Source organism: Dysidea avara, chromosome 12 (assembly GCF_963678975.1).
Source record: "Dysidea avara chromosome 12, odDysAvar1.4, whole genome shotgun sequence".
In the NCBI taxonomy this organism is placed as follows: Eukaryota; Metazoa; Porifera; class Demospongiae; order Dictyoceratida; family Dysideidae; genus Dysidea; species Dysidea avara.
In genome coordinates this window covers 17,181,124-17,195,292 of record NC_089283.1, presented here as the reverse complement: position 1 = coordinate 17,195,292, position 14,169 = coordinate 17,181,124, and the positions used below count along the sequence as shown (strand labels likewise).

The following is a 14,169-nucleotide window of genomic DNA, read 5'->3' as shown; positions in this document are numbered from 1 at the left end:
TACTTGCCATTAATTTTGTGTGTGAAATAGCTTAATTTAGTGGTACATTAAATTTAGCAATTTTAGAGTTTGGTTTTTTGCTAATTGAATTCACAATTTATATGGTAAATCCTAAAATCCATCAATATACAAGATTGCTAAATTTAGTGTACTGCTTAGCTTAAGGTATAACTAGTGTGCTTTACAGTCTCATGGCTCAAACTATAACGTCCAAACAGTAACAATGAAGAGAGGGCTTGAGAGGGCAAGTATACACTCACCGTGCAGTGTGTAGAGTATGCATATGTAGAATTTTCCAGCTAGGGGGGTCTGGGATGATGCTCCCTCTGGAAATTTTTGGAATATGGCTATCACAAGATTGCTATTTTTAACCAAAATTCTATTGTACTGAAAGATTGTGCGGGTACAAGATGGATGAGTTCAGTTGTAAGCAATTTTAGAAAAACAGAACTACACTTTTAAATGCTATTGGATTATAATGCAATACATAATAGTGGATTGTCAAAGACATACACAGGATTGGATCTTAAGGTCACTGTAGAGATTTAAAATACACACAAAAATAACTTCAATTTTGTAGCACGTATATATAGCCACAGACTGTTCTGATACTATTTCAATCTGTCTTTTTACAACTATATGGCCCAATGCCCCCATCACCATATTAATTTTTTATAACCAGAGTCCAAAACCACTTACATATACTACTAGTTTTTGGCCACAACTAACTCCCTTATAACGTGACAGCATAATTGCTGTGATATTATTTGAGCTTATGAAGTTGAGTTTGGGAGTGCAAACCCTGTATGACATTAAGTTTTATTAGCTTCAATTGATGCTAGATTCAGATAAATGCAGCATGGAACTTTGGCACTGATAAAGCAAAAACGAACAGTTCTCAGATAGCTACTACAGCATTGTTAACTGTATACATGCAAAGAAATTAACTGTTTTACTTAAGCATCTCAACCCAAGCATTAATGTAGCAACAATTGAAAATACCTAAACTGTTTGACAGAAGTTGTTCTCAGAAAGTGATTAGTATATGGTAGGATGTTTGGAGCAATGGTAAGGTAGCAGTGCACAGGTCAAGAAAACACACTGGCAACTTCTCGAAAAAAAACATTATGAAGGATGTTCTATTAGAGTAGTTGACTGTTCTATTAGAGTATTTCGATTTTTAGCAACTTTTAGGTTAAGTCTCACACCAAAAGTATAATTTGAATCCCTCTTAGTAATTCTAAGTAAAGATTAGCTATTCTCCCTTCTCTTTCCATCTTTTCATTTCCCATGCATACGTATAAGATGCAATTGCACCTATACTGCAACTTATAGAAGCTTCCTAGCTTGCACATGGTAAAATTTTGGAAGGGGGTGCTTCAGCACCCAAAGCACTCCCCCAATTCCGCCCTTGAGTGTGTTATCAGATATTCAAGAACCCCAAGTATTTACCTTGCTATCATTCTTACTGTGAGGATTGTCTAGAGAAGATACAGGAGCATTCCAAGATCGTTTGTCCAGAGTGCTGGCAGGAAGCAATAGTTCCTGCAGGAGAAGTGAAGGATTTACCACATAATTTTTTCATTAATCATCTGGTGGATGAACTAGTGTTGAAACATAAAATGGAAGGGGAGGATGAAGTTCAATGTGAATTATGCGACGAAGATGATCCAGTGGTGGCATTTTGTCCTGACTGTAGTATATTCATGTGTCACATCTGTAATGAAGCTCACAAATGTGACAAGAGATCTCGAGGACATGGCATAGTTCCAATAACTGAACTAAGATCAAAGAAAGATGTTCCCATACAAGCTAAACCTAAAGTACCAATGTGTAAAAAGCATGACATTGAGCTGTTGTTTTACTGTGAGACATGTGAGGAGTTAGTTTGTCTTTACTGTACAGTGAAGGATCATGCTGGACATGAACATGATACTGTGAAGCTGATGGCTGGTAAATACCGAGATGAGTTGAAACAGGTGACTGCTCCAGTAGAGGAGATGATAACAGGTCTTGCTGAAGCTCACGATGATATTGAAAAGTTCCAGAATGAGGTCAGGAAACAAGGCAAAGCAGCAATAATGAACATTGATCAGCATTACGATAAATTGGTTCAAAAGCTGTTGGAGCAGAAAGAGCAGGTGAAGCAACGAACCTATGAGTCAGTATCACAGAAGGTGAAGATGATGATGGCACAACTTGAAGAAGTTGAATATGCACAAGCAGAAGTGTCGAGTATGAAAGGAACTGAAAGATGCTGTGGAGGAGAGCTCTGACCAAGAAGTGTTATCAGCAAAGAAACAAGTGGTTGACCAAATGAAACAATTCACCAGCAAATACCAGAAAATGAACATAAAACCAACACAGCCAGCCACAATAAAGTATATACCAAGCAGCATTACATTTCCACAGTTTGGATGTGTGCAGAATGGCCTTCTTACATATAAAATAGATAACCTTTCAAAGTATACTACTGTAGGTGGGTTTACACAATTCACAATCATCACCATGGACAGCAATGGTGATTGTATTCCCATAGGAGGTAGTGAAGTGTCAGTACAGTTTGAGTCCAGTAATGGAGAAGTGACAAAAGGACAAGTTAGAGATAACCATAATGGGAGTTATGTGGTTATTTTTGTAGCAAAGAAAGTAGGCAAGATGCAGCTGTCTGTAAGTGTGAATAAGCAGAAAGTTGTTGAGGAACCATATAGTGTTATAACACAAAGGTATAGTATGCATAATTCCTGCAAGATAGTGAACGGTGATGGTAGCATGGGTAAACCATGGGGTATTGTGTTTGGTAAGAATGGAATGTGGGCAGTGATTGATAATGCTAAGCATTGTGTGTATGTATTTGATCGTGACAATAAACTGATGAAGACATCTTGGAGTGGTACACAAAATAACCAGTTCGTTTACCCTTGAGGGATTGCATTTAATGATGATAATAATCACTTGTTTGTAACTGACTATGGAAATCACAGGGTACAGAAGTTTGATGCCGAAGGGAACTACTTACTTACATTTGGTTCCAAAGGCTCAAGTAATAGTCAACTTTATGGTCCAGTAGGTGTTACTGTACATAATAATCGAGTACTGAACAAAATAACGAGCACATTTCAGTGTTCCAAGCTAATGGACAATTTTGCTTCATTATTTCAGAACAGCTCAATGTACCATATGACGTATCAGTTAATGCAAACAATCAATTACTTGTTGCTGACCATGATAATCATTGCATATGTATTTTTACACTGGATGGCCATTTCATTAACAAGTTCGGCACTCATGGAATTGGTCGGTTAAGGGAACCATGCAGTCTTGCTACTGATAGTGATAGTGACAACTACATCTTGGTTGCTGACACCAATCATCATTGCATTGTAATATTTGACAATGATGGTAACTTTGTACATGGCTTGGGATCTGAAGGTGAAGCTTGTGGTCAGCTACACCGTCCTTGTGGAATAGCAGCCAGTTCAAATGGTAGCATTTATGTCTGTGATAGTTACAACAAAAGAATCCAAATATTGTATTCTTAGTACATACATACACCAACTGACCATGCTAATGTGGTGTGTAAGGCATCAAAAACATTTACATCTATGTTCTGTGACATTCATGTATTTTATTCTTAGTTGTATAGTTTTACTATGTCCTTTTGTAGTGTGTATCTGTATAGTATGCATTTATTATTTGGTGTTTATCATACGTATATAACTTGAATGTGCTTGTAATAGAAGTTATAGTATGTACAAGTTGAGCTGGATCAGCTAAAAATGAAAAGTGGATTTTTTCACAAGAAATGAACATTTCAGCCAACCAGATGATTAGTGGTGACAGTTAAACCGTCAACAACAGACATGCTCTATTACAAGTTTGATACTGTACTTTTATGTTACGGTGAAAAAATTTTGATTGACTGTAAATATTGTGCCAGGCATTTGAGCAAAAAGGTTTTGAAATATTTTTAGCAGATTAAGCAGTGCTACAACTGAATGAGCCAATTGCAAATTTCCAGATCGTATGTAATTGATTGCATCCGTGATCATGAGTTATTAAATGCTTTTGAGGATCCAGCTCAACACATACATACTATAGTAGTACATGTTGTTACTGTATGTGTATGTGGTAGCTATCTGTGAAGGTACAACTAGCTATATATACATCCTCCACCGTTGTTTCCCTGAATACCTGTGCATATACATGCATGTGTGCAGTGATTGTAAGCCAGACAACTTCTGCAGTGTGTGGACTGGACTCCTATACTATAATCAGTTAGCAGCAGCAATTTTACCCAATTATTTCTTGTATGATTACTGATTTGCTCCATGTTGTATATGGAAAGTTCTGGTAATGGTAATGACCTGCCTGCCTGCACATGCACTCTACATTTGGAATTTTCTGATGAAAAACAGAAAATCACCAAATCAGGGGCGGATCCAGAGTTTGGAAAGAGGGGGGGCACCTTACTGCAAAGAGTTGAAGAGCAAAAAAAAAAAAAAAAAAAGGTCACAACAATAATAGCTAGTTATCCTTTACCAAATATATTATATCACGTATGTTATGTAAAATAAAATCCTATTTATAGCTTCATAAGTAAGCTGCACTGCCTCATGAACATTGTGACTGCTTTATTAGAGTAATTGACTGCTCTATTAGAGTATCTCGATCTTGTATGCAATTTCTTGAAGGGGGGGGATTTGCCCCAAATGCCCCATCCTGGATCCGCCATTGCAAATAGTGGCCTAATGTAATTGAATTGGAAGTAAAATAAAGCAGCAAGCAAACAGCAGCATCAGCAGTATTTATAATTACTGGGCAGTCAGCACAGCTGGTGTGCCCAGGAACAAAAGAAAATTACAGTATTAGGTACAGTTATATAATATTAGTGTGGTAGCTACTGATTGTTAGTGTGGTAGCTACTGATTGTTAGTGTGGTAGCTACTGATTGTTAGTGTGGTAGCTACTGATTGTAAGTAAAGTGTGATTGTATGTGTTAGTTGTAAACTCATCATAGTTTGTCATCTCTATAATAAATACAGGAGTATTAGTCTATAGTAGCACTAAAGCAAGCGACAGTAAGTAAGCTGCAGTATCCACATCAAGGGCGATAATATCCTGTTTCATTCTGTAATTCCTTTCCATTAATTATTTACCCCACCTGAAACTCTGACAGTGAGATATTTGGTTGTGAGGTTGCATGTGTGGGACTGTGGGGTAGCTGCATGTGCTTGTTTCACAGTTTGTCTGCCATAGGAGCACATCAGGATGATAAAGAGGCTCAGAATATCATCTATATCTTACAACAGAGTTGTTAGTTCATATAGCTACCCATTGTTCATAAGGCATCTATGTGTTCTATAGCATTCAGTTGAATCATATGGTTGTCAACATTGAGTCTTGATCTGTAACTGAATTTGATCTCCAACATATTCTGAACACCTTGAGCAAATAACTATTGCATGTCCCAACCTCCAGTGACTTAATTTAAGGGATAATAATAAATTTGATGTTTAACAAGTTTTCAAGGTCTACATACTATTTCTTACTCCTGTAAGAAGCTACAAGGACTAAATTTAAACTTGTTGGTGGGGGGGGGGGGGGGTTGATGAGGTGGAAGATCACGTACAATTGTGGGAAATAATAAGTGATATGTAGTTGACCCACCTAGCAGTAGAGTTGTGTATCGTGTTTACATCAGAAAACATCATAATCAAGACACACGATAGTGTGTCGTGCGGCCCAAGAAGCCGGCGCGCCACACCGTGAGTATATTGACAGGAATCAAGACACACGATAGTGTGTCGTGCGGCCCAAGAAGCCGGCGCGCCACACCGTGAGTATATTGACAAGAAGAAAGAAAACGTCATTTTCACACATTTGTATCTCGGTGATACCTCATTCGATTGGAACCAAATTTGCTGCAGAGTTGCCCGCCAGCTAGGGGAGTCTGCATTCCAAATTTGAAGGAAATCACTCAAGCCATTTCCGAGATACGAGTGGCCAAAGTTCGTTTTTTTTTCTTCGTTTTTTTTTCTTCTTCGTCTTTTTGCACACTTGCAAAAATTGCTATAACAAGCAAACGCGTACTCCGATCGCCTTGAAATTTGACACACAGAAAGGAAGTCCAACGGCGAATCCTAGCATCAACTTTGGTACAAATCCGATGAATGGTTCAGGAGTTATGACCGATTATTCGCGTAAAACAAGATCGATTTGTTGTCACGCCTACAGGGTAAACCGCTTCATGGAATGAGTTGAAAATTGCTATGTAGATGGAGTAACCATTGTAGGAGTGCCTTTTGGTGGTTTGAAAGGAATCGAGATAAAGACCACGGAGATATGATACAAAACCCAACCTGTGTCACAATTACGCGATCGATTTTTAGGGATAAAAAAGTATTAGTTTTCACGCCTACTAGGCAAACCGCTTAGAGCAATGAGCTGAAAATCGGTGTATAGCTGGAATAATCTTCATAGAAAGTACTTGCAGTAGTAGCTAGAGTCCTTCCTTCATGGTCGTACCCAACAGGTTGTAGTAGAAGGCTCTAGATCTTCTACATGTCAAGTTACATCTGGTGTTCCACAAGGTTCCGTACTTGGTCCTGTGTTGTTCCTAATTTACATTAACGATATTGTAACAAACATCAAGAGTGAAATTAGATTATTTGCTGACGACATTCTACTCTTTAAAACTATAGCTACGTCCAACGATCACAGAATACTGCAAAATGACTTAGATTCCTTAACACAATGGGCTAGCAACTGGCTGATGGAATTTAACATTCCCAAATGCAATATTTTACAATTTACAACCCACCACAGTAAAAGCACTTTTACATATAAAATGTCTAATATTCCATTGAATATTGTATCAGAGCACACCTATCTTGGTATCCGCCTCCATCATACACTATCATGGGAACCTCATGTTAACTATATTTGTGGAAAGGCAAACCGTCTTCTTGGATTTCTGAAAAGGAATTTATATAATGCCCCAATACAAATCAAAGAACACTTATACAAACAATTATTGTTACCTTCCATTGAATACTGCTCAGCTATCTGGGATCCTTATCACCAAACAACAGTTAGCAAATTAGAAATGATCCAACACCGAGCTGCAAGATTTGTTCTTAATAAACCATGGCACAGATCCAGTCAACAACACAGTATTACAGATATGCTTAATTACCTTCAATGGCCAAGTTTAAAAAGTAGGAGAAGAAATGCTAGACTTATATTATTATTCAAGATTGTAAGAAACTTACTGGTGCTACCAAACCATTGTTTACCCCAGCCAACCCCTGTATCATATACTCGTGCCAATAATCCCCTCAAATTTGCACAGCTGCAATCCAGAATTGATTTATATAAGTATTCTTTTCTGCCAAGAACAATTATTGATTGGAATAACTTGAAAATTGACAACATCAACACAATTAACCTTGACACTTTTAAGAACATTATAGATAAGCTAAACAATTTGTGATTTGTAATGCACATTAGCGTGTTGCCCCTGGTGGGCTTTGCTAATTAATAATAAATAATAAAATAGTACAGAAGAATCGGATTACAAACCACTGAGTTATGATTCGAAAGCCAACTCCGTGTAGCAAATGCGAGATCGAGATACTCTAATAGAACAGTCACCCTAATAGAGCATTCGGCTAATTTATTTACTCCATTATAGAATTTTATTACATCACAAGTTATTCTGTAGGGAGTTCAGCTGCAAACAGTTAATCTTATAGACAGTTCAGCAAGAAGACAGTCACCATGTGGAGAGTTAAGCAAATATATCACTATAGAGATTCAGAACATTACAAGTCACACTGAAGAAAGTTCAGCTATAAACAAGTCATGCACCCTGTAGAGAATTCAGTTGCAATTAAGTCACTCTCTAGAGAATTCAGCTACACAGAATTCAGCTACACACAAGTCACTGTGGAGAGAGTTCAGCTACAAACAAATTACCCTTTAGAGTGATCAGCAATGAACAAATCAACACAAATCTACCTGTAGAGAGATAAGCTAGAAACAAATCACCCTGTAGAGAGTTCAGCTACAAAAAATCACCCTGTAGAGACATCAGCTAGAAACTAGGCACAATGTAAGGAGTTCAGCTACAAGCAATCACCCTGTAGAGAGTTCAGCTAAAACAAATCAACCTGCAGAGAGATCAAATCACCTTATAGAGAGTTCAGCTACAAACAAATTACCCTGTAGAGAGATCGGCTACAAACAAATCAACCTGCAGAGAGATCAGCTACACACAATTCAACTTGTAGAGAGATTAGCTACAAACAAATCACCCTGTAGAGAGATCGGCTACAAACTAGACACAATGTAAGGAGTTCAGCTACAAGCAAATCACCCTGTAGAGAGTTCAGCTACAAACAAACCAACCTGTAGAGCGATCAGCTAGAAACAAATCACCCTGAAGAGAGGTCAGCTACAAAAAATCACCCTGTAGAGATATCAGCTAGAAACAAATCACCCTGAAGAGAGGTCAGTTACAAAAAATCACCTTGTAGAGAGATCAACTACAAACAAAACACTTTGCAGAGAGCTCAGCTACAAACAAATCAACCTGTAGAGAGATCATCTAGAAACAAATCAACCTGCAGAGTGATCAGCTACAAACGAATCAGCTTGTAGAGAGATCAGTTACACACAAATCAACCTGTAGAGAGAGAAGCTAGAAACAAATCACCCTGTAGAGAGTTCAGCTAAAACAAATCAATCTGCAGAGAGATCAGCTACATACAAATCACCATATAGATAGCTCAACTACAAACAAATTACCTTGTAGAGAGATCGACTACAAACAAATCACCCTGCAGAGAGATCAGCTACACACAAATCAACTTGTATAGAGATCAGCTACAAACAAATCGCCCTGCAGAGAGATCAGCTACAAACTAGACACAAAGTAAGGAGTTCAGCTACAAGCAAATTACCCTGTAGAGAGTTCATCTACAAACAAATCAACCTGTAGAGCAATCAGCTAGAAACAAATCACCCTGAAGAGAGGTCAGCTACAAAAATCATCCTGTAGAGAGATCAGCTAGAAACAAATCACCCTGAGGAGAGGTCAGCTACAAAAAATCACCTTGTAGAGAGATCAACTACAAACAAAACACTTTGCAGAGAGTTCAGCTACAAACAAATCAACCTTTAGAGCGATCAGCAATAAACAAATCAACCTGTAGAGAGATCATCTAGAAACAAATCAACCTGCAGAGAGATCAGCTACAAACAAATCAGCTTGTAGAGAGATCAGTTACACACAAATCAACCTGTAGAGAGAGAGATAAGCTAGAAACAAATCACCCTGTAGAGAATTCAGCCAAAACAAATCAATCTGCAGAGAGATCAGCTACATACAAATCACCTTATAGATAGTTCAGCTACAAACAAATTACCTTGTAGAGAGATCAGTTACAAACAAATCACCCTGTAGAGAGTTCAGCTACAAAAAAAATCACCCTGTAGAGAGTTCAGCTAGACGAAGTCACCTTATAGAGAGTTCAGCTACAAAGAAACCATCATGTAGAGAGTTCAGCTACAAACAAACCACCATGTAGAGAGTTTAGCTGCAAACAAATCACCTGTAGAGATTTCAGCTAGAAACAAATCACCCTGTAGAGAGACCAGCTAGAAGAGGTCACCTTGTAGAGAGTTCAGCTACAAAGAAACCATCCTGTATATAGTTCAGCTACATTTCAAGTCACCCAGTAGAGAGATCAACTGCAAAAAAATATCCTGTGGGGAATAATGGGCATGTAATAAATATATGTATATAATTTGTATAATTACTAATAAAATCAAAAACAATTGAAGCATTAAAAATCTTCTTTAAGTTCTTTTCTTCTTCCTGTAGTAAAGAAAAAACACATGGGTTAAAAAAGCCCCAAAGCCAGCCATAGGCCGGCTTTGCAGTATACAAATACAAAAAGAAGTGATATCTAATCAAAAACAGCCAAGCTGTAAAAAAAGGTGCGGCCCCCAAAAAGGCCATGGTGAAAAAAGATGTGAAATCCAAGGTGGCGGCCAAGAAATGGCTGTGATGGTAGGTTAATGGTTACATTTTATAACGACAATTCAGGTGAATTTTGTGCCGCTTGGTCTTGGCACCAAATTCACCTGAATTGTCGTTATTAAAATGTAACCATTTACCTACCATCACAGCCATTTCTTGGCCGCCACCTTGGATTTCACATCTTTTTTCACCATGGCCTTTTTGGGGGCCGCACCTTTTTTTACAGCTTGGCTGTTTTTGATTAGATTATATTACCAGATGTAAAGGAGAAAGATTGATCAATCTTTTCAGAAGTGTAACTACTCTGCTAGCGTTGAGTTAGTTAGAGTGTGGCTCTTATAGATTGAAGAGTGGTCAAATGTATTCCTGTGTCACCAAGTGTGTGGATAGGTTACTCCACTTCTCAGCACTTCTCTATTGTATGTTTTATTGTAACATTGACTACTTTGATTGTCTGCAAGATCTCCTCATCAGTTGTAAAGGACTGAAGCATTTATACTTGTAATTATGTAGGGTGGTCAAAGTTACAGAATGTTATGTTTAATAATATCTAATCAAAAACAGCCAAGCTGTAAAAAAAGGTGCGGCCCCCAAAAAGGCCATGGTGAAAAAAGATGTGAAATCCAAGGTGGCGGCCAAGAAATGGCTGTGATGGTAGGTTAATGGTAAAAATTTTAATAACAACAATTCAGGTGAATTTGGTGCCAAGACCAAGCGGCACAAAATTCATCTGAATTGTCGTTATTAAAATTTTTACCATTAACCTACCATCACAGCCATTTCTTGGCCGCCACCTTGGATTTCACATCTTTTTTCACCATGGCCTTTATGGGGGCCGCACCCTTTTTTTACAGCTTGGCTGTTTTTGATTAGATATCACTTCTTTTTGTATTTGTATACTGCAAAGCCGGCCAATGGCTGGCTTTGGGGGTTTTTTAACCCATGTGTTTTTTCTTTACCACAGGAAGAAGAAAAGAACTTAAAGAAGATTTTTAATACTTCAATTATTTTTGATTTTATTAGTAATTATACAAATTATATACATATATTTATTACATGCCCATTATTCCCCACAGGATATTATTTTGCAGCTGATCTCTCTACTGGGTGACTTGAAATGTAGCTGAACTATCTATAAGGTGACCTCTTCTAGCTGATCTCTCTACAGGGTGATTTGTTTCTAGATGAACTCTCTACAGGTGATTTGTTTGCAGCTAAACTCTCTACATGGTGGTTTCTTTGTAGCTGAACTCTCTACAAGGTGACTTCTTCTACCTAAACTCTCTACAGGGTGATCTTTTTCTAGCTGAACTCTCTACAGGGTGATTTGTTTGCAGCTGAACTCTCTACATGATGGTTTCTTTGTAACTGAACACTCTACAAGGTGACTTCTTCTAGCTGATATTTCTACAGGGTGCTTTCTTTGTAGCTGAACTCTCTATATGATGGTTTCTTTGTAGCTGAACTCTCTACAAGGTGACTTCTTCTAGCTGAACTCTTTACAGGGTGATTTGTTTGCAGCTGAACTCTTTACATGATGGTTTCTTTGTAGCTGAACTCTCTACAAGGTGACTTCTTCTAGCTGATCCCTCTACAGGGGGATTTGTTTGTAGCTGAACTCTCAACAAGTGATTTATTTGCAGCTGACCTCTTTATGTGGTGGTCTCTTTGTAGCTGAACTCACTATAAGATGACCTCTTCTAGCTGATCTCTCTCCAGGGTGATGTGTTTCTAGCTGAACTCTCTACTGGTGATTTGTTGCAGTTAAACTCTCTACATAGTGGTTTCTTTGTAGCTGAACTCTTTACAAGGTGACTTCTTCTAGCTGAACTCTCTACAAGGTGATTTCTTTGTAGCTGAACTCTCTACATGATGGTTTCTTTGTAGCTGAACTCTCTACAAGGTGACCTCTTCTAGCTGATCTCTCTCCAGGGTGATGTGTTTCTAGCTGAACTCTCTACTGGTGATTTGTTGCAGTTAAACTCTCTACATAGTGGTTTCTTTGTAGCTGAACTCTTTACAAGGTGACTTCTTCTAGCTGAACTCTCTACAAGGTGATTTCTTTGTAGCTGAACTCTCTACATGATGGTTTCTTTGTAGCTGAACTCTCTACAAGGTGACCTCTTCTAGCTGATCTCTCTCCAGGGTGATGTGTTTCTAGCTGAACTCTCTACTGGTGATTTGTTGCAGTTAAACTCTCTACATAGTGGTTTCTTTGTAGCTGAACTCTTTACAAGGTGACTTCTTCTAGCTGAACTCTCTACAAGGTGACCTCTTCTAGCTGATCCTTCTACAGGGCGATTTGTTTGTAGTTGAATTCTCTACGTGGTGATTTGTTTGAGGTTGAACTCTCTACATGGCGGTTTCTTTGTAGCTGAACTCTCTACAAGGTAACTTCTTCTAGCTGATCCCTCTACAGGGCAATTTGTTTGTAGTTGAATTCTCTACACGGTGATTTGTTTGAGGCTGAACTCTCTACATGGCGGTTTCTTTGTAGCTGAACTCTCTACAAGGTGACCTCTTCTAGCTGATCTCTCTACAGGGTGATTTGTTTCTAGCTGAACTCTCTACAGGTTATTTGTTTGCAGCTAAACTCTCTACATGGTGATTTCGTTGTAGCTGAACTCTCTACACGATGGTTTCTTTGTAGCTGAACTCTCTACAAGGTGAATTCTTCTAGCTGAACTCTCTACAGAGTAATTTTTTTGCAGCTTAACTCTCAGAGTCTACATGATGGTTTCTTTGTAGCTGAACTCTCTACAAGGTGACTTCTTCTAGCTGAACTCTCTACAGGGTGATCTTTTTGTAGCTGAACTCTCTACAGTGTGATTTGTTTGCATCTGAACTCTCTACATGATGGTTTCTTTGTAGCTGAACTCTCTACAAGGTGACCTCTTCTAGCTGATCTCTCTACAGGGTGATTTGTTTCTAGCTGTGTGAACTCTCTACAGGCGATATGTTTGCAGCTGAACTGTCTACATGATGGTTTCTTTGTACCTGAACTCTCTACAAGGTGACTTGTTTCTAGCTGATCCCTCTACAAGGTGACTTCCTCGAGCTGATCTCTCTACAGGTTGATTTGTTTGTAGCTGAACTCTCTACAGGGTGATTTGTTTGCAGCTGAACTCTCTACAGGGTGATTTGTTTGTAGCTGAACCCTCTACAGGATGGTTTCTTTTGTTACTGAACTTTCTACAAGGCAACTTTTTCTAGCTGATCTCTCTACAAGGTGACTTCCTCTAGCTGATCTCTCTATAGGGTGACTTGTATCTAGCTGAACTATCTACAGGATGATTTGTTCATAGTTGAACTCTCTACAGGTTAATTTGTTTGTAGCTGAAACCTCTTGTTTCAAACTGATCTCACTGTAGCATAACTTCTTAGTAGCTTAACTCTCTACAGAGTGATTTTTTTTGTAGCTGAACTGTATATAGGGTGATTTGTTTGTACCTGAACTTTCTACAGGGTGATTTGTTTATAGCTGAATGCTCTGCAGGGTGATTTGTTTGTAGTTGATCTCTCTACAGGGTTTCTTTGCAGCTGAGTTCTCTACAGGGTGACTTATTCTAGCTGAACTCTCTCTTGTTTCTAGCTGATCTCTCTACAGAGTAACTTGTTTGTATAGCTGAACTCTTTACAGAGTAGTATTTTGGTTGCTGAACTCTCTACACGGTGACTTGTTTGTAGCAAAATTCTTTACAGAGTGACTTGGTGGTAGCTGAATTCTCTACAGAGTGACTTATTTGTAGCTGAATTCTCTACAGAGTGACTTACTTGTAGCTGAACACTGTATAAACTATAAAGTGACTTGTCTGTAGCTGAACTCTCTTCAGGGTTACTTGTTTGCAGGTGATCTCTATAGGGTAACTTGTTTGTATAGATGAACTGAAAAAACCTTTCACAATAATTCTGATTACTCTGCACAGTCCTAGTTGCAACCATACACAAGTTCCTCAAGGTTATGGACTGGCTAGTCACCTGATTTTGTAATACCAACTTGTAAAATCATAATGACTGTGATTTAGTACATTTAGAAGTTGGTATTAACTGTGATACTTGCAGCTTTACAAACACAAATATAGCTTGTAACAGTCACATAGTACTAAGTACAAAATCATCTA

The 14,169-nt window shown here is 38.3% G+C and overlaps 2 protein-coding genes across 2 annotated transcripts; both read left to right on the top strand.

The window, feature by feature from the left end:
• The first annotated feature begins 1,622 nt into the window (after nt 1-1,622).
• Nucleotides 1,623-2,276, top strand: LOC136239888 (E3 ubiquitin-protein ligase TRIM45-like). The gene has a single exon (XM_066030633.1). It carries the CDS (start codon nt 1,623-1,625, stop codon nt 2,274-2,276), a length of 654 nt encoding a protein of 217 aa, XP_065886705.1.
• A 232-nt stretch (nt 2,277-2,508) lies between these two features.
• LOC136239887 (E3 ubiquitin-protein ligase TRIM71-like) lies at nt 2,509-3,542 on the top strand. The gene is made up of 2 exons (XM_066030632.1): nt 2,509-2,893; nt 3,163-3,542. Exons 1-2 carry the CDS (start codon nt 2,509-2,511, stop codon nt 3,540-3,542), a joined length of 765 nt encoding a protein of 254 aa, XP_065886704.1.
• Nucleotides 3,543-14,169: the final 10,627 nt, after the last annotated feature.

Bases quoted from the DNA above. Each gene is read 5' to 3' on its own strand.
- LOC136239888 (XM_066030633.1), top strand. From the start codon at position 1,623: ATGGAAGGGGAGGATGAAGTTCAATGTGAATTATGCGACGAAGATGAT.
- LOC136239887 (XM_066030632.1), top strand. From the start codon at position 2,509: ATGGACAGCAATGGTGATTGTATTCCCATAGGAGGTAGTGAAGTGTCA. The intron at 2,894-3,162 runs GTACACAAAATA...TCATTATTTCAG, and splicing joins GATGAAGACATCTTGGAGTG to AACAGCTCAATGTACCATAT.